A 20,826-nucleotide genomic window follows, 5' to 3' on the forward strand; every position below is an offset into this window, starting at 1 on the left:
TGATATCGCAGATTTATGCAAGTCGTGATATAAGCAAGCTCATAGAATAATTACCCAGAGTTTTCGAGCGGGGCGTTGGTCGCGACATTTGTATATGCCGCACACGCGCCACATTCCTGCAAGTTTGTCGCAATGCATCTTCATTGCTACTTTTCATAGCGAGATGCTGTCTGAATGTGGAATCGCGGTTGTCTCGAAGAGACGTATTTCGGTGTCGCGACATCTGGCGAAGTACGATCATTTATTTTAATGGCTTTCCTCTCCGCAGTCAAATCCGCGATAGGAAATTTTAACACGAAACACTTTTTAGTCTATCTCTCCTTTCACGAGAAATATTTTTTTATATAGACATTAAAAAAAAATCAAGACTTTGATGTCTCATTACCTTTACTTGAGTATCATCTGATTACAAAAAAAAAAAAAAAAAAAAAAAAAATAATAAATAAATAAATAAATAAATAAACCTACAAGGAACATAAAGCTGTGCAAAGAAATTAGCAGTTTACTTGAGATAACTAGGGCAAGAGCAAAATATTTTGACACGAGATTCTAAAAATATCACTCGAGATTATAAATATGTAAAGTGGAGCGTTTCAGTAAAAATCTTCCGCCGTACTTTGAGCGGCAAAGTTTTCGCAGCGTAGCGTTAGCAGCGTAGCGACACGTACACACGCGATCGCGTCCAATACATACGCGCGGCAGCAACAAATTAGCGGTCCTGGAATAAATTGAAAGGTTTAGTGGAACTAGACAGCGCGGAGCGGAATACGTAATTGTCTGAGATCAGCTTAGGCCGCCCAACCGCAGGTGGTCTAATTGCGAGCGAGCTTTCCCTTCGGTAATCGTGCTATGGGGATGTCATATTACACGTGTAGAGATAATGCATCGTCCATGCAAATTCGTGTCTTGCGTGCCTAACGTTTATCCTTCATCGTCATTCTCTCTCGGGCGCGAAATTCTCGAGTGTGTGCCGACGCTGGTAAGCGATGGTCAGGATCCTTCGGTATCCTTGATTTTAATTATCCTACAATTATCGACATTCGATTATTCCCCCGAGCTCGGTTTTACTCACCTTTTCGCCCGTCTCCGCGAGAATCGGATAATTCATACCGCGGATTAAATCGATTAAGCCAGCGACAATACCGTAAGTCGCGAGTGAGAGATATCGGTTCTTCCGTCGATGGAAAAATCTTTACCGTCGCACTCGCGATGTAAAATTATTTCTCTATACGTCCGGTACACGTTAGGCCGATGCAAAAGTGATTTGTAGAGTACTTACGTTGTGGAGGGCGAGGCGAACTTTTCCGCAATACCATTGTAACACCAGAGCGATTTACTGTCGATAATTTATTTCTGATTATAGATACAATATACATCGTAGGCTAGACGAAACACTTATTAAGTATATTAGCCTATCTATAGATGGTACGATGTGAACGTAACGAGTTAGGAATGTAAAACGGATAGAAACTCATTACCGCCGCGTACAACGCGACGGCGTTCGAGGGAACGCAAGTTCGATTGATGAATGCGAGGATGATCTCTTTTATAGTTTTTTCGTATCCCGCGATAATAGAGGGATTTACGCCCGCGCGCTTCGAGCGAATACGTTTTGCGTGTTATCTGTCTGTTGTCTGCGTGTGTGAGTATATGCGTGTGTATGTACGCGTGGATGTAAACGGCACCGTTTTATTTTTACTTTATTTATTTATTTTTTTTTAGCTTTTTTTTATTTATTTATTTATTTTTTTTTTTTTATTGAACATCATTGTCGCGACATTTTATCACTCTTGTCTTATTTAATTTAATTAGCCACTCTCGCACGAGTGGAGAGTGCGATCGAAAGTAATTTAATAATATGTACACGGCCACTTATTAGAGTAACGTCCAACACGGAACTGGCAGTATTCCGATGTGCGGTGTTCCGATCCGATTTGCGCTCTGTTCCAAAATTTGTTTAGAAATTACCGATTTATAATTCATGACTTGACGTATAAAAAATTTTTCCCTTTTTTTTTTTTCACAAGTTGAGAAAATTGAATTATATAAATTATCTTTTCTGATGCACTGCTAAATTATTTCGCTTCCCGTTATAAAAGCTATTGATTTAACATTAAAATATTCTTGTATGAAATTATACGCCGTTATATGAATTAATTAATTTACTTTTAAGCAGAACGAGTCTTTTAAATATTATGAAAGTTATTTGCAAAATCTGCGCAAAATACAATTTTTTATGTTTTTTTTTTTAATTTATATAATAAAAATCCAACGTGCCAAGTATTAGAATTTCATTGAATAATTATTAACAAGGCAGATTTATAACATAATAAAATTCAAATCAGTTTCCAATATCTGTTTTCGGAAAGCATTTTGCACCTATCATTTCCGTGCGCGATAATCGTCAGAATTTTTATTGAAACTACGTCCATTCATTATCGCGTGTACTTTATCGGAATCGTTCATCGTTCGTGAGTCAATTACTAATTTCATATACATCCGCGATCCAATCGTTCTCCACAATTAATGGATACGAACGGAGCACGGCGATCTCATCTAAAATTCAAATCCGCGTAACCAACTATCCGTCAAGAGATAGTTCTTTTTTTTTTTTTTCTCTCTCTCTCTTTTTCTCTCTCCTGCCATACTTACCGTCGTTGCATCAGATTAGATCGCAAATCGAATCGCTCCGCATTTCTTCGCGCTACTGATCGTGCGACGACGCCCATATCAGCCGATGGCTCGACGTTCTTCCGATATTATTCCTCTCGCACCGGGGGCTTCGCCGGGGAATGGAGAAGTTCGACCTTGACGAGAATTTTCGCGTGGTTGGGATCGCGAATGGAAGGCAAAGTTTTTTTTTTTCTTCTTTCTCTTTTTGAAACTTCCAACGAGCGGTTCCATTCGCGCGCCTTCTCATATACGTGAGCTCGCTTTGATTCAACCTCACCATCTTTATTTCCTCTCGTTCCCGTCCCCTTTTTCTCCGCGGGCTTCCGCGATTCGCACGATGGGCAGCCCCTTTTCTTTTCTTACAACATGTAACGCATTCTAAACGTATTTTCTCCCCCTCTCTCTCTCTCCCTTTTTACACCTCCCTTTCTTGTCTTTTACCTCTGAAAGCTGATTTAGGAAAGAGAGAGCTTTAAAGTTCCTCCGCTTTTTCTCACCATCTTTCCGATCCGTTTCCCCCGATGCGAGATAAATCGCACTTTCGTGCGTCACGTTTTTCCGCTTACTTACATATTCACAGCTATAATTTCGATCCCGCCTCCGCGAGAGAGATCGGATAAGTCCAGACGAAGCTTCTCTCGGTCAGACCGGATTGATCACGCTTGGACGCCGGCATGCTGGCCGGAAGATCTTGTCGTGGATATTGACATATTTACAATGTGGAGTTTTGTGAATTATTCTAGTTTCGAATGTGTGATTGTTGATACTCCTCAACGACATCGTATCAGAATATCATTATTTAAAAAGAAACCAGTCGACAATTTTGTTTTTTTTTTTTATTTATTTATTGTTAAATAATTCGATACGGATTGTCGGCTGGTTCCTTTGCTTCTGCAAGAAGATTCACATAGTTCTTTCATTTAGACTTGCTTGAAAAATTCAAGTCGAATATTAATTAGATATTAAAAATAATTTTCCGAATTACAATAAAAAGGCCCGAGGAAACGTCATTGTTTCAGAGTTGTCTGGTAATTTTACATCACCGGTCGTTTCAAATTTTATATAACGCTTTGATATTTTTTAAATTCGAAACAACCCTTTACTTTTTTTTCTTTTCTTGCAATTCAGAATTTAGCTTAGTCAGAATAATATCTAATCAAATAATCCGACTTTCGTTTTTCGCGCGTGTCTTCGAAATCCACGTTGACATAAATGCTAACGAAAGTTCTTCGATTCGAACCCCGAGATCTTGGCGATTGTATCAGAGTGTGGTCGTTCGAAGGAGCCGAATCATCGAACATCGCAGAGGCGTCGCGCGCATTCACGCAATCGGGAGTTTTTCAACGCGACTTGTGCAGTTTCCATAAATAGACGCGCACGAACACATAGAAAAAGTATGAAAGAGAACAAGAGAAAGATAGAGAGAGAGTAAGAAGATGAGAAACAGGGGAGGGGAGGGGAAAAAAAGACAAGCGTCGTAATTAACACGCGACAACACCATTGTAGATCATTAAAAAAAAAAGTAAATAAAAAAACAACTCACGCCCATTCGTGTCTGATGTGCTAAAGGTTAATGAGGAGCATCCACAAGTATGCGGCCGGCAAATTGAATATCGGAAAAGTGATCACGCGCTCAGTTTGGTCATACATACGTACGTACGCTCGCGCACACAAGGAAACACGGAATATTTTAAGATTACGTTAAAGCTATTCGATCTGGCACGCAGCCATCTTCGATGGTCACGTCATACGGCGATTTCGTGTGAGATTTACGAATGTAATTAGCACAGGCACGCTCTCTCATCCGCTGTCGGATTCAAAGTGTCTTTTTCTCTCTTTTTCTTTCTCTCTTTCTTCTTTTCCAGGATTTCGATGGAAAATGATATCCTTTTTTATTCTATTTTATTAATTTTTTTTTTTCGATATTCTTGCTGATTAATTCGTGTATCATGCCCGGTAAAAATCGTACAAAAAAAAGGGACAAAAATTTTAATTATACGTACGATAGAGTTCCGGAGAACTATTATTTCGATGACCGGCTGCTGATAGATTTTCTAGATCCGCCGCTGATCTAGATGCGGGCGAATAATCACCTCGCATGTACACAAATTCATCAGCGAATCTCCGTAAGCTTGAAGGGAGACGAGCTCTTCCGTCCTCTTTGCGCATTGACTGGATGTAACTTTTACAACGGCAATACGTTGCCTCGCGGTGATACATGATATGCGCACGACGTCGGTAGCATTTAAGTCACACCGTCGCTCGTTTTGCCGAATTATCCGCGGTGTTTCGCGCCGTGAGCGCATTGTAATTGCAGCGTAACGTACCACGACGTGTTGCTTCTTCGTCGCGCTCGGCACTGTTCATTTATGACGCCTAACGTTACACACTAATTTCCTCCCCCCCCCTCTCCCCCCCACGACGTTACTCCTCTTGAGTTTTAGTATTCATTATCAGCGCAGTGATACGAGATCGTACACATGCATACACGCTTGCACGCACGCACGCACGAATACACGCACACATACAGGCATGTCGTACAAAATGAATCGTATATAGGTAGTGATAAATGCGATAATCGTTATATTGTCGAGACCAACTAAACAACTAAACAGCCTTTTAAGTACATATTTACATGCGAGAGAAGTGCCGATCATTCGTCCGTCATCGACAAGGGTGGCCAGTTGTGCGCGTATGTCAGGTAGCACATTTAATGCTCGTTTAATTCGTCAAACTTTGGTAAATTCCGCCCGCGCGAGATGTAATGCACCAGCGGAAAATGCAGATTGCATGTATCAATGCCTGGCGCCGTGGTCATTGATTTAATTGTCGAAATTAGGCTGAGGGGCTTGCCTGCAACTCGGTTTCCATAACCCTTCGTGTGCGCATAATTATTATGCGAATATTGTACAGAACTGAATATCATTAAACGATAACCGCTCGATTATTCGTCATTAATTCCGTCATTATGAACCGTCCATTAGGAACATGTGATGGTAACGCGATAATAAATCTGCATTTTACCTCTTTTTCGGTACTACTAATTTGTGCCACGTCAAACAAAAAAAAAGAGTGGCTTCCCGCAATTTTGTTCGTCTTTCCATTTATACTCTTCTTCTTTTTTTTTTTCTTCTTTTTTTTTTATCCCGTTGGTCAGATTTTCGAATTAAAAGTATACACATCGTAGCGTAGTTATTGGAAATTTGCACATGCGAAAAATTGGCAAATATACAGTCAACTGGAAGAAAGTCGATCGATTTATTCTACAACGGTTGAAAATAAAAATATTCCGACGAGTGCTTAATGCCGATATTCGGCGTAAGAAGCGACGATAATCGAGTATTATTACATATTTATTTGGTCTTTAAAGTGCTGCCCTTAAATATCGAACAAATAAAATCGACAGTCTAAAAAAAAGAAGGAAAGAAAAAAGAAAAAAATATCGTTCGGTTCGGCTTGGTTTCACTTCGCACATGTACGCTAGTCTTCCTTTCGAGACTTTATTCGCGAGGAACATTATTATCGTAACGAATCAAGCGATCGAAAGTGAAAAAGATCAACGCTACGTGCGACTGTTGAGCGCATGTGAGGGTGTTGAACGAACGGACGCATCGTTTGACTTATTTTTTTTTTTTTCTATTAGTTACTCTCGCGCGCGACAATCAATTTCTCGGTTATTAGCATAATTACATTTCTCGCTCGAGACGCGTTCGCTCAAGTATTAAGATTCGACGAATCGTAACGAAGAACTTCCTTTACGAGCATGGATGCGAGCTTATTCGAGCGTGTGCCGCTGATATCGGAGGTGGAATAACGAAACCGCGGCACGCACCACTTCTTTTATTTGCGTATCCTACTATCCGAATGAAAAACGGCAACCACCCGCCACAGCGCTCCAAGCGTATCGCGCCTCTCCATGTTAACTGTTACGTGATTATTCGCTTTTTTTTTCTTTTTTTTTTTTATCCACGTTCCTGTTCTTTCTCTGTTCTTCTATTTCAGTCCGCTTACTCTAGTCTCCGCTCGTTCACATCCAGTATTATGCGGGAGCGGAATCTACTACGCGCAGTCGGCGCGCCGATTGTCCCTGAATACTAACGCGCGCGTCGCGATTACCAAAGCGCGATTCAATCCGCTTTTTAATACAACTATTTAAGGTGTAAATTAAAACGGCACGTCGCCACAGTAAGCGGCCGTTGGAAAAATATTCGCGTGAAACTGCTGCCACGTGATTTCCGTTTCTCGCGAACGCGCTCACGTTGCGCATACTCGCTCTGGCAGTGGGCCGTTTCTCGGGGAGGGTAGTGGCTGGTATAAAAATTGTATAAAGTTGCTTTTACAAACCCTATAAACTGCTGAGCGGATAGATCCATCTCTCTGACTGCGGGAGAGACGTGGAATGCGCAGGATAGGCAAAAGTTTTAATCCGTAATCGTGTATCGTTTCGAATTTAAAAACGAGGCGCGTCACGCTCGGATACCGACGCGGTCATAAATATATATCAACTTTCATGTTTAAATTATTGAGAACGTAACACATTGACATTATCCGAAAAGCGGAATGTTCCCTAATATATAATATCTCTCTCTCTCTCTCTCTCTCTCTTTTTTTTTCCGCGGAGAAAATATTTTCGTCGTGATAAAGAAGCTTTTGCGATCCAAGAGTAGACTCGCGATATGAAGGAACAGACGAGGGTCCTCTTATCTCTTACTGGACGGACGTACCCTCGTTCCCGACCCAACGCATCCGACTCGGTATCGTTTTCGGCCAATGTTCCGTTTCGGGAACGACGTCGTTCGCCGAGTGAGTTTGCTTCGTCGACTTTGTAACGCGACTCTAATTCGCAGCGGTAACGACCTAGCTGCTGCGCTTGTAACCGGAGTCGGAAATTATACCGACGTTTAGTTTTGCGCCTTAATGAGTGGCGCGCTCTTCGGAGAGGTGCTCGTTGGACGATGTACTTCGCGGACTTAAGTATCCAACATAAATGGCGATGTAAATTGACTAAAGTGGTAGATTAAGTTGGAAGATTTCGCGCGCGCTTGCACTTTACAATGCATTTATTATTACATTTATAACGAATATTCTCGGTGAAATACAGACGTGTTAATTTTTATTCGATTCGCTTACGTTTATTCTTACGATTAAAATTAAAAAAAAAAAAAAAATCCCTTTACTGTTTATTGATTAATATCGATAGAGTTGTCGTAAAAAATTATTTATCTGTAGAGAAAAGTTCTGTTAAAATAATTACGGGGGAAAAAAAAAAAAGAAAAAGAAAAAAAGTTGCATTTTCTTTTCCACGCTGACGAAAAAGAGATGTCGAAGCATAACTAGATTGCTTTCTCATTCACGTTTCACTTCGCTTGCGTCGCCATAGAGATAACGTTTAACGCCGATCGTAGACGTATTTTTCTGATTGTCTCGTTCACTCGAATAGATATACGTTTACGTATGAACAATTCGTATAAAGGCAGTCGGCGGAGTAACAATCAGAAATGAAACAATAACATTTACCCCGTTGACGTAATATGAGAAAAAGCGTCGCTCATTTTTAATTAAAGCCGGCTGCACGTACGCGGAGCTGCGGACGTCCCGGAAAAGCGAAACGAGAGGAAAAACGAGCACGTCCGACCGAGCGCGAGCATATAGAAAGTCTCGTTTGCCGGTCACGAACGGTATTCTCATGTCGGATGCTATTATAGTAAAGAATAAAAGTGGATGGAAATACCAAGAAACGACGATAGGCACGCGTTGCATGCACACCCCCGGTACCTTCGGTATTGCGCGGCGCCATGCTCACTTCCTAGGCTCTCCACCTCCCTTTCCGTCCACGCGATTGAAAATGTATCGAAGAATACGATGCTCTGCTACATGAGTGCAGCCGACTAGCGATCTTGAATTATTACAATGTCTCGAATCACGTTCGTACATAAATCAGCCGAGATCCTTCGCGCAGAAAAGTCGAGAAACGCGCTCCATGCGCGATGGTTAACCCTTTTTATTGAACGTCAGCGTTATGGTAGCTTTTATCGTGCGCTCGCTATCGAAGGGGCCGTAAATTTTTAACGCAGGTTTTCTTAGCGCCCACCGGTTTATGGTGATTTGTACAGTTTAATGTTAACCGTGCGATATATATATATAGGTAATAAAATCATATCTTTGAAATTAAAATATTTGAAATTGCTCTTGTGGCAAATCGTTGCGGCAAATTAATATGTTTCCGTCGGCCGCGAAAATATCGGTACCGTATCCGACGCGTATATCTGATTTTATATATTCCGATTGTCACGTGCCGGGCGCAATTTTTCATCTTGAGATACGCCAGTGTCGCATATAAAAGATACTTCCCTCGCGATGATACTTCTCGTCCTATGAAAACGAATGCTTTCGATCGATGTTCGACCCCGCGTTAAACCAGTGCTTGCGCAAGTCGCACGGTCGGAGGTGTCGAGCGCGTACACGCGCGAGAGCGTACAGAGTAACGAAGCCGAGCGTGCATCGCGTCCGCTCCGGAGAACCTCGATGCCGACATTATGCGGCACGACCGCCGCCTTTAACTTGATAAATGAAGGCGGATCGGCGAGTGCCGTCGCGCAGTTCACTACCTCTTTCCTCCGGGACTTATATATCCTATCCACCGGTGCTTTTTTTATCCGCGGCGGTCGGCAGTAACCGCCTGATTTTCCGGGCCAGCAGGAAAAATGGTGAGGTAACTGTTCGCGGATGGGAGACAACGGAGGGAAGGGTCCACTAAACGTCCACCTCCGGTCGAGGGGCCGAGGGTCGCTATCTTTTTACCCGGGAAATAAGGGGCTGGAGACAGGGACTTGATTATCCGGTCGACGGCGACGACAAGAGGCGTTCTTACGTGTGGTCGAGCCATTGTATTACTGATCGTCGAAAACTTTTTTAATCACGTTCTTCCGTTACGGATATTGTACGACTTTCGCGCTCGGTGCACGCACACGCGCTTTCGGGGCTCAAGACGCTTACTCGCGTGCATTTTTTTTCTTTTTGTTTTTATTTTTTATTTTTTTTTTTCCATTCATTATTCATATTTTCTGCTACCATTTGCTTCCGTTCGGCGTTCGCGACAGCTTCAAGTTTTATTAATAGTTACGAACCCGACGTCGCCCGACTCTGGTGAAACGTGGTGGTACTGAATTATGCGCCGTTTTGAACAAGAAGTCGTTTGCGAGTTCCTAAATGTACTTTAAATCGGTCACCGGCTATAATAGCTATTCGCGCGCATCCCGATCGGTCGTAGACGAGAAATATCTAAATGTTACATCTTTTGATTTCCGCTGAATAGATCAATAGAACCAAAGAATTACGTAAAATTTGGAGATTGCCTTTTAATAAGGTCGCGAACCGATCGTATATTTTTATTATGCGACACGTGGGAATAAATTCGTCGATTCAATTTATTATTCAGTTTACATGAATCCTAGTTTACAAGATTTCACAACCGTTCTTTCGTCAATTTTAATATAATTTAGACAAGAAAATTATTCAAATTTAACTTAAATATTCGAATAAAACTTCAGGAGAAAGCTTGGAGAAAATAACAAGCGACGAGTCCTTCCGTAACGACTTCTACGTGTTTCGACGATATCAAGTACGTGCAATACGAGAAAGAAATAGAATAGCAATAGCGCGAGCAAGAATTATGGGTCACGTTGAAAGTGTCGCGCCCCAGCTCGATATTATATACTCGAAACTGCCCGTACCATTTGTAAAGACAAATAGACAGTTTAAAAAAAACTCCCCCCCCCAAACCCCAAAAAAAAAAAAAATAATTTACGAGAGCTAATTGAATCGGACACGTCTCACATTTCTCGCGCGCACTTGATCGATTAGAACGATGCGTTCTCGTTGTTACTCTCACCGCGTACGCCATTCTTGCGCTCACGTGCACGCTATATACGGATTGCACGCATGACCGACTTTCTTCATTATCTTCTGCTTTCTACGGAAATGCTCTCTCGACAAGTAGGAAAATAAATTCACTTGATATCTCGTAATATATATATTTTTTTCCTTGTTTTTTTTTTACAACACGGACAGGTTCGTACTTACAGGATTGCGTAAACAATGCAAATGCGTACATGGAGAAAGAAAGATTCTGCATATTTGAATTAATTAAGAGGATTTCGTTTTAATTCCGTGCTGTAAAATATTTTCATCCAGCTCGCGCGTGCTGTTTTATTTTTATTAATTCTGACAGAAAAAAAAGAGAGAAAAAAAAAAAGAAAAATTGCTTTTACGAAATTTAATTTGCCTGATGACGAAGATACGATCGGTAGTCGAAATCTTGCAAGCGGCGTGGACGAATTTTATTTGCATACCTGCTTGAAAAATATCGCAGTCGATTGCGATTCTATTAATATTAATGTTTCACGAAAGATCTTTTTTTGTTTATCGTTCGTCGCATAAATGTTCCTTGCTTTGTGACGTAAAAGATCCCGGCTGTTTCTTCGTATTTTTGAAACGCATTAAATACCGCGATTGAACGTAATGCAAATATCATTATACACGGGCGAATCTCGCTTTGTCTCTGCACCTTTTGTGGCAACTGTCGGAACAGAAGCGTAATTACTGCTGAATCTCATAATGCGCAATTTCTATTTCGCGTAAGCTAATTGCGCCGTTTCAGCCCCGAACCGGCGTTCCTTGAATCGCGAAGTACACCGCGATCGCGTTTAATCGAGATAAATTTAGAAAGTAATCCGAAAAATCATTATCTGCCACGTTGGTTGATAATCGCCGCGGGATGCGGGCTTTTATCGGGCGCTAATTGATTTCGAGACGCCGCGCGGAAAAGGAGAAAAGAACAGATAAGGAGAGAGAGAGAGAGAGAGCCGAGACGCGCAATCCGATTACGCGGTAATCGCCACCGCAATGTCTTCCGATCTTAGCGTAGAAATTCGAGATTTTGCTCCTCGTCAATGGTTGGAAATGCGGCGTCAATATTGGAACACGAGACTGGAGGATCGACAAAAGGTTCCTTGTGCATGCCGGCGGGGAAGAATCGGTGTATCGCGGTACACAGAGTTATATACTGGTCGTAGTGGCCGACGGTCACCCAAGTGTGGATTCCGAAGTGTATACTCGGTCAAAGCCGCGGTTGCATGGCAACGATTCGTTCTATCATCCCCCCTGATGCACTCGCTAGCTTCGCCGGCTGAAAGTCCACGAGTCAGTGGACACTCGGCGAGTCTATTCGAATTAATCGCGAGAAGAAAGACAAGTAGATACTGGCGGCGCGCGGCGGCCTCCTTTCCTCGAATTCCGGGTCGCTCTTCGCCCCGTCACACGCTCGTCCTTTTCACCTATCGCTGTCTGCGTTGCGCGCAAGATGTCCCGGAAGACTCGCGTTTTCCTCGCGCCGGAGGTATTTGCCCGTCGTGTACCCGAAAAGAGAGCCTCGATTGTTTCGAGAGTCTCTTTAAGTTGCGAATCATCGGAATTCCGGGGATCTCCGGGCGAAATAGAAATGAAGTAAAGCGAAACTTTACGCTCGAATGCTCTCGAGAATTTTTGAGAGAATTGTAAATCGTGGACCCTCGGAATGTTTAAAGAAAGTTTATTAAGCGAAAAAAAAAAAAAAAAACGTGATTTCGGCGACATCTTGACTGCCGTGGCTTCGATCGAACTTTGTTTAGCTTCGTCGACGTAGAATTACATTTTTATCTGACGAATGGCTGTACTTACCCGTGTTTCTCGATCAATACCGTCAGATTTATGATTTTATATTCAATGCCTGATAATCTGTTGTTAATGAAACGATCGTCCATCGACGGCTGTTAATGTATCGGAATTTCGTGATGTATGTCTATTACGTTATAGGTATATTACCGTGTATTTGCAATCTCGAATCGCACGCGGTCATATCGCTAAGGGCATCGTTCTGCGGTGATCGCGCTGCCCTTTCGGACACGTCGTCGCTCGGTTGAATCGACAAACGGCGCGTCCTTGCGAAAGAGTTCATCGTTCCGGTGCACAGTCAAAAGCGTCCTCGTCGGATGCACATCGTCGCACGTATCTGCAGCTTCCATGACACCTGAGCAATGTTCGCGCAATTCGTGACGGAAACACCTCTCTCTTTCTTTTTTTGCTCTTTCACACGCTCTCATTCGCTCATTCATTCGCTCCCTCTCTCCTTCTTTCTCTCCCTTTTTCTTCGCACGAAAGTGCTTTTCGATTTCTTCCTTCGAGAATGCGCGTTGGAATGGAGCAATTAGTAAAGTAGTAGACACAGGCAGAGCAGAAGGGAGTACAGCCTCGGTTGCTTGGCCTGACCGCCGTGCTGCATTGCCGCGGGATACTCTCCTGAAACAGAGGGCAACACTTAAATTTTCTGAAGACCCGCGGCGTTTGGTATTCTCGTCCGCCGTTTCCTCTCCTTCGCCTCTCCTTTTCCTTCGCGTTGCTCTTTTTGTTGCACGGTCGAAATGGAATGCAATTTAGCTAATTATTTCCCGTAATTGGCGCGGTTTCTCCTTGACGAGATGCATTCTCGCAGCTCGGAAAGAAAATTTGCTAATTCCAAATGAGTCACGTGAACGCAGAAACACGCAGTCTTAGGGCTATCGAATTAATTTTATTTTAAAGACACTTTAGAAGAGTGGCGCTTACGTGAAAATAACAAACCGGCGATAAAATAGAAATAAAAATAAAAAAAAAAACATTAATAAATCTGCCGAGGATAGTATCGTAAAAATTAGATGAGATTTCTCAAAAGGTACCTCCGATATTTAACGCCCCGTCGTATTTTTAACGTCGCGTACGATCATTTTAATCGCAAAAAGCCGACACGTCGACTTGGTATCATCGATTACTCACCGTTGAGTACGTGTACGGTGATCGATTTCGGTTGAGCATTACTGGGGTTACAAGTGTACCGTCCCGAGTCCGACGGTTTCGCTTCTTGCACCAGAAGGAAACTCGTCGTGCTGTCACCCTTTTCCGTGACCACGGAGACGCCGCCTCTGCTCGAGTCGTAGCTGATTATCTGGAACAGAGATCGGACGATCGTCCTGAGACGAGGTGACGTTTCTCGAGTTGGACGAGAGGTCCAACGGCGGCGAGGATGGAGGCGAATGAGAAACCGGCTGGCCAATGCCGGATACAGTTTTTATTGGGCAGTCCCGACGGGTATTGACTATGAAGACGATAGGCGAAGAGATAAGCCCGTCGAAAGACTCCCTTCCGGTTCGCGGAGAGTACGGTCGAGGGTAGAAAAAAAAAAAAAAATACGGGGTTTCCTACCCTTAACGAGAATTCTTAGCGCGTTCTACAAGATCGACGATCGAAAAGAGGTTGTAAAGTACGGTACCCCGGGACGTCCGGTGATACGAGGAAGGATCGCCCCCGACGTTCGGTGCAAATTACTTCGCAGGCGACTTATGCCCCGAGGATATTTTCCAAGATAAATATTACGGCTACGGACAATTTCCTATGGCAGACCTTTATTTATTGCTCGGCCTTCTATAATTTTTAATTATTCCCCCGAGTTATTGGCAGATGCATCAATTTTCTTGAAATATAAGCATACGTTTTAATCTTCCTATGCACAGTCAATATATTGAAGAAAATGAAGGAATAATCTCCGTCTTGCTTTGCAAAAATAAAACTCAATACATTCTCTTTGTTATAAAAAAAAAAAAAGAGAGAAAAAAAAAGTTATACTTTGTTGCTACATAAATTATTAATATCTATTGCGCCGAGAAAAGTATTTAAACTATTAGAATAAAATATTTCACAATCGTTATTTAAGCTCTCGCGCATTTACGTTGGAAAATTGGATGCAATGTCCAAATGCTAGTAGTACACTCGTCTCAAGATCTCGACGAACGCCGTGTTTATCCTACGTCTGTTCCACTTGACAACGCTCACGAGTGTCGCTTTAACGCGAAGCTGGCAGAATCTAACATTCGGTATACGCGAATGAAAGGAATAAAAAGTGAAGAACGTCGTGAAAGTCGAAAGGGATTTTTAAATAAATAATCCGTACCCGGAACCTTGCGACAGTGTGCCTTCGTCTGAGAGGCACATAAGCCTTCTTAAGGGATTGAGAATCGTAGAGCATCCTTGACAACATGTTGGATATTTGCTTCTTGGCTGTGTTTCGGTGTTAAAAAATTCGAACGTCCTATTCTCCCGGGATTATCCCGATAAAAAGAAATGCCGAAATAAATAATTAAAAAATTATTAATTCAACTTCTCTCGTACATCGTATTTTCGTGGGGGGTGGTTTTGCCTCGTCGTTCAAACTATTTTTATCGAAACCGCGATATTTTTATCGTTATGCAATAAATTAAAAAAAAATTTAGAACCTGCTGTCATAATGACGTAAACAAGCACACGTGCTCGTAGCTGGCCGCGGTGGCCGGCAAATTCGGTAGTCGATTGCGCGTTGGTTATCACGTGTAGTAGACTAGTACGCGGCGAAAAATGTTTAGATATCTAATTTTTTTAGCTCGTTATTAGCCAGTAATAATTATCTAGTTCCTGGACGTTTTGAGAGTTATATTTCTGGTTCAGTGCTAGACAGTTCTCTTTTTTTTTTTTTTTTTAGACAGCAACGAGATAAGCCACGAATTAGCTAGCGAATCATTAGATAACCGTTAGGCTCAACTTCCACTCGGGTTAGCTTCATTAATTAATGTAATATAAAAAAAAGTTCTTTCCCTAAAGTCTCGTTACTTTGCAATTTTTTTTTTGTATAATAATGCTTGTTCGGAGCTTTCCCGCGAAAATGCGAAAATATAAGCTGCACTCGAGTAAATTTAATCATTCCGAATTGTGTTAAGCTTTCGCCGCGCGACATCGAATCCCGGGGATAAGAATATATATATCACCAAGCTGTTTATCCCCATCGCCATCTCCGGTCTCAAAGCGCGATTAATCGAACGAAAGTTAGCGTCCGCGCACCGCCGCGAGTTTGATAAGCGCCGCGCTGCTTCCTTCCGTTCCGTTATCTAAACCGCGCGTTGCGGTCTAACGCAGAATAATATGCGAAACTTTCGTTCGAAAGTCCATAGTTAATCCGACCATATACGAGGCGCAATAATGCCGGCGTACCTAAACACGTGCACCCGCGCACTTCTCCTGCTTCTGAGAGCCAAAACTTTCCTTATTCTACATGAAACGGGGCTCGATGTTAGGTTTTTACAATCCGCCGTAACTCGCAAATTAATGTTTCGCAGGGCGTTCGTCTCTTCAGCTGTTCATACACAAGTACAAAATTAAACATCGCCGATAAAGTTGCATTTCTGAAACTTACGTAACATAAACGTAAACTTACGTTTCAGAGATTCGTTAAACTTTTACGATCCGTCCGACGCGAGAAGTTTTGTGCGTTTCTTTTAACGGAAACAATAAATCGAGCATGATCGTTCTAAAATATTTCGCGAAGTATAAATATATATACCGTATACATATACGCGTCGGATATTTAATGCACCGCTATTTTCTACGTTACTCATGTTCGCGATGCGCGCGAATTATTATTGTAAACGACGTTCTTGTAATTACTCGGGCGAGCGATGTTTCGAATTGAATTGATTTTTATTTAATTCTACTCGATCATCAGGATGGATAAATAATATCCAATTTTCAGTTCATTAATCGTATAAAGTGCTGACTCTGCATTGACGATTGAATTAAAACAGCGACCAATTACTCGCCGATTAACTCTCGTGACTGTAAATCGATCTGAAATACGTGGACGTTACGTTTTAGCTGAATATTTACATTTTTTTTTGTTGTTCTGCCAATTACATAAAATGTTTAGTACAACGATCTTGTTCTTAATCATATTAATACGAATTAATATGTTAAAGCAAGTTTAATTACGAAAAATGAACGAAACGAGATTAATACAACAAGATTACAATCGTAAATAATTTTTATCAATGCCGAATTTTATCAGTATCAAATTAGAACGATCGATTCGCGAGAGTTCGATCGTTGTGACTTTATTTAGCAGGGGGAAAAAAAAAGAAAAGAGAGAGAGCTCAGCTCAATGAGTTAGATAATTTCAATGCGTGTTAAAATCCGTAATTTTCTTGAATTTTATGGTATTATTACGGTATTATATTCCGGCACATCGGGAGTTTGTACGACGGGATAAAGAGGTAAATGGAGATGAGGAGAGTTTCGTCAACCTCATTACATGCTTTTACTGGAAATCGGTATTCCACGGAATTGCCAGTCGACTCCAACGGGACATCTTGAGCTCAATGGCCCGTTGGTATGATTTTCTTCCCTCCTACTTCTTTACGATTTAGTACTTTTATCTTATCAGCCTTGGCGCATTCTGATAACGGCACCCTTCATTCCACGCTCCGCCATCATGCCGTATTTTTATTCTTCCACCTTAACGTTCGTTCATATTATACCTTTTTCCTTTTCATCGTTTATCAAATTTTTAACTTAATGCTTTAATAGTTTGTTCTCGTTATCATCGGTTCTTAACGTTAATTATGCTTGCAGCGTAGGAAAAAAAAAGAAAGAGAAAAAAATAAAAAGATAAAACCGTTTTGCCGAATAGCGCGGATTATTGTCGCGCGATTGCTGAAAACGTATCGAAATTATTAACAAAGCGGTTGAATGCACTAGTCATATTATACTCGCGGCCACATATTGCGCAATGAGTTTTTAATGAATTTGCACGAAATATTAATTTGCTAATACATTAATAAATCGATTGACATCGTAGGTAGATTATACGAATTTAAATATACATTTCTGCATATAAAATGTGAATGGATTAAGCAAAATTACAATACGGCGATGTCGCTCGCAGACATATTGCGCGGGTGCACGAAATGATACGTCAGTCCGCGTACCATTGTAACTGCTGTTTTTTTTTTTAATTCGATTTAAAAAGATACAATCGCTTTCCGAATTGTCCACAGATTATCCAGATTTAATATGTATTTCATGATTTTTTTTTTTCTTTTTAATTATTCAATATTTGCGCTTTACTTCACATACCCCCGTCACTCGACTCTCTGATTATTTTGAATTACCGATGGTCAGATAAAAATTAAATTTATTAATATTACAGTTTAATTAAATTTCGAGAATTAAATTACAAAATTCATATAAACATTTTACTTTGTGCCGATACTTCATCTTCTTCTCTTTTTTTTTTCTCTCTCTCTCTCTCTCTCTTTTTTTGCGACATCCTTTCTATTTACCCTCCTTATCGTTTCTCACGTCACCATTTGCTATTTCGTTTACTTTGATAAATTCACCTTTCAATCCCAAGCTCTCAGGCGAATTTTCTTCATACCGTTCAGCCGCGCCTCCAGCCAGGGAATAAACTTGCCAGTTGTTACGTTGAAATCGGCTGTTATTTTAGGATTTCGTTGTTCCTCGAGGTGGCGAGCATCCAGCTGTATGTCGAGAGCGGCAGATGCGAAATGTTTCCGAAAAGTGATGCGACCGACACACCGTATTCCATGGTATGCCGCGCATCCCCGGGTTCCTGACGGGTTTATCCGTCAGGATATACATATATTCAATACCGCGCCCGAAGTGACGCGAGTTTCGCTGCTAACCGACCAAACGTCCCGTTTAATCAAATGCAATCCGGATCATTCCATTCGGCTAGGCGTATCATTCGATATTACTTGAGCAATAGCAAGTATCTCCGCCGTATACGGGCTGAGATACTTTTTCCCACCTCAAAGGTACGCTTCCGTGCGCGCGGATTCGCTCGCCCGCATCTCGGAAAATTACACGAATTTGTATTTGGCTCGCAACACACTCGGTGTTTATCCCTTTTCCTAATTTCACTTCGGGTTTCCCTTATGCTGGAAAATTGCGCCGTCTTATTCCACGAAGTACCCCCGAAGACAAAATCTTATCTGGTTAAGCACTCGTCGCGCACAGAGAGCGAGGAACGGAAATTTCAGGGAAACCTTATTATTAATTGTTTCATTGTAATCTCTGTCATTACGCTTCGCAATATTACCTAAATGTAATAACACCGAAACGTTAATGCCGTAGCGGTCTGATAAATGATAAATGGCACGCCGTGTGATAAAATACGTGTCCTTCAGTGCGTCGAATAAAAATTTATAGGTAGGCGAAATCGCACACTGTCGCAAATAAGGGGTCGGCGGGCGCGTATTATTCTTTCATTTATTCAAATTTTATGCTCAACGCTTCACGTTCGTTGAAATAATAAGTTCGTTATCTCTCGACCGGGCAGAGTCTCTCGATCAGGGGACTGTTTAAAGCTGCGTAATCGGAGTTCCAGTATAATTAATGTCTGTCTACCGATGTTATTCTTCGCGAGGAAAATTGCGAGGAAAATTAGCAAATTTTTCATTGTTTTGGGGAGGGAGAGGGGTGAAGGAAACCTTGTTTCTTATTTTCTGTATCGTTGCGTAATACCGAAGATAATTTTTGTTTTTAATAATCGTTAAATTGTTGCTGTTATAATGTTAAGTCCCGAGATTTATGCTTGCACGAAGATGTTTACGTGCTGTAGGCTGTGCACCAAATAACTGCGAATGGGCAGAAAATAAGTCGGTTTTACGAGCGTACATAAATCTATTGTTGTTTGTCTAACACACCTTACGACCTTGTTTGGCACGGCTCTGTATACTTTCGAGCAATCTCCTGTGTCCAGATTCGCGGGTGACACTTCTTCTTCTTCTTTGTTTTTTTTTTTTTTTTTTTTTTTTTTTTTTGCGAATCTAAGAATTAACACGTAACAACGGAGTTAACTACTGAAAATTAAATCACCGAAATTCACGCTACTCTTTATTTGAATGGGTCTATCGAAATCACACAAAGAAAGGAAGGCTGTCGCGGTCTGTGCCATATTGGTTCAAGATTATAATTGCGATTCGTTCGTGAACGTTTTAATACGTTCGCGTTTTCAATGTGAGCTTCCATTCATCCGACGAGCGGTAACCACAGATCTGCAAAACATGCTTTTATTCCTGCTCTCGTAATACCGCGGAAATCGATTTGGCAGCGGCATCGGTCGGTTCCTCACCCTCTTTTCTTTTGGCAGTCTTCCATGATTGTCATATAAATAAGATGGAATACCGTTATTCTGTTTAACTATTTCATAATAGAATTCTTTTTTTTAAGATAAATCAGTTAACTCGCGATTGACTTGAATAAAAGCGTACTCAAACGCTAACAGAAATAAAATAAAATAAAATAAAATAAAATAAAATAAAATAAAATAAAATAAAATAAAATAAAATTAATACGAATATTGTCGGATATGCTAGCTGTACATATACTATAGATTCACTAATTACCATAAAAAATATTGTTCACGTTCCGAGTACATTGAACGTATAACCAAATAAATTTCTCTTCTACGGGAGAATTTCTAGAATAAAATTTTTATTTTCGCCGGCCTTGCGCGAACTTTTGTAATAATGTCAAAATATTATACGCACGTTTTAAGACGCCCGGAACAATTTTGCGACGTAAGGGTGGCGTTTTAATGTCGTACCGTTCGTCACGCATTTATAAGCGACGGCACATCGCTTCGGGGTACGGTCGCCGCAACAGACGCGGGCATGAAATTCAATCAAAATCAAAGGGATAAGGTGTATCGGAGCGTGAAAGCAAACGCGCCTGGGTAGCTCCGGTGAATTCCTTGCGGCCGGAAAATGTTTCGCGTCGTGGATCGATCGCGGCGACTTTATTATCGGAGGAGAATTTCAGTCAGTTCCCACGAGACAATTCCTGGGGGGGCTGTCCTTATCGGTCGTGGCGGTAGAGTAGGTTTATCACGTCCGAGAGCCATCACGGCATCCTTCCACGAGCACATGAATCATTATGAGCGCACAAAATTGCGAATTTACGGCCTTAAGTAGCGCGATTATTTTGCCCGGTCTTTTTAATCGATCCCATAGGAGAATTCGTTCAATCTCCTATACGGAGGTCTCTTTGCCAAAAGTATCGATGGCGCTGGCGAAATATTTAAAGAGGATGATCCAGAGAAAGAGAGAAAGAGAGAGAGAGAAAGAGAGAAAGAAAGAGAGAGAGAGACGCATCTCAGTCCGTTGGACGAAGTGCTTAAGCTTCCGCGGAAATCCACACGCGTAATCCTCCAAGTGCAAAGTGAAAAGTAGTCGAGATAAAAATAAAATACTTTACGGT

The 20,826-nt window shown here is 41.5% G+C and overlaps 1 protein-coding gene across 7 annotated transcripts in view; it reads right to left on the reverse strand.

The window, feature by feature from the left end:
• Positions 1-1,992: 1,992 nt before the first annotated feature.
• Positions 1,993-20,826, reverse strand: part of LOC139104290 (neurotrimin) — a 293,896-nt gene continuing 275,062 nt past the window's right edge. For 6 of the 7 annotated variants that reach the window (XM_070659687.1, XM_070659690.1, XM_070659691.1 and 3 more), the window contains 2 exons: positions 13,522-13,690; positions 1,993-13,008 (listed from right to left, as the gene is read on the reverse strand). In XM_070659687.1, the coding sequence (XP_070515788.1) occupies positions 12,917-13,008; positions 13,522-13,690 (261 nt within the window). In that variant the 3' untranslated portion in view covers positions 1,993-12,916. The remainder of the gene's footprint in view (positions 13,009-13,521; positions 13,691-20,826) is intronic. The other variant, XM_070659688.1, reaches the window with a different exon arrangement.

This window comes from Cardiocondyla obscurior, linkage group LG07 (assembly GCF_019399895.1).
Source record: "Cardiocondyla obscurior isolate alpha-2009 linkage group LG07, Cobs3.1, whole genome shotgun sequence".
NCBI lineage: Eukaryota > Metazoa > Arthropoda > Insecta > Hymenoptera > Formicidae > Cardiocondyla > Cardiocondyla obscurior.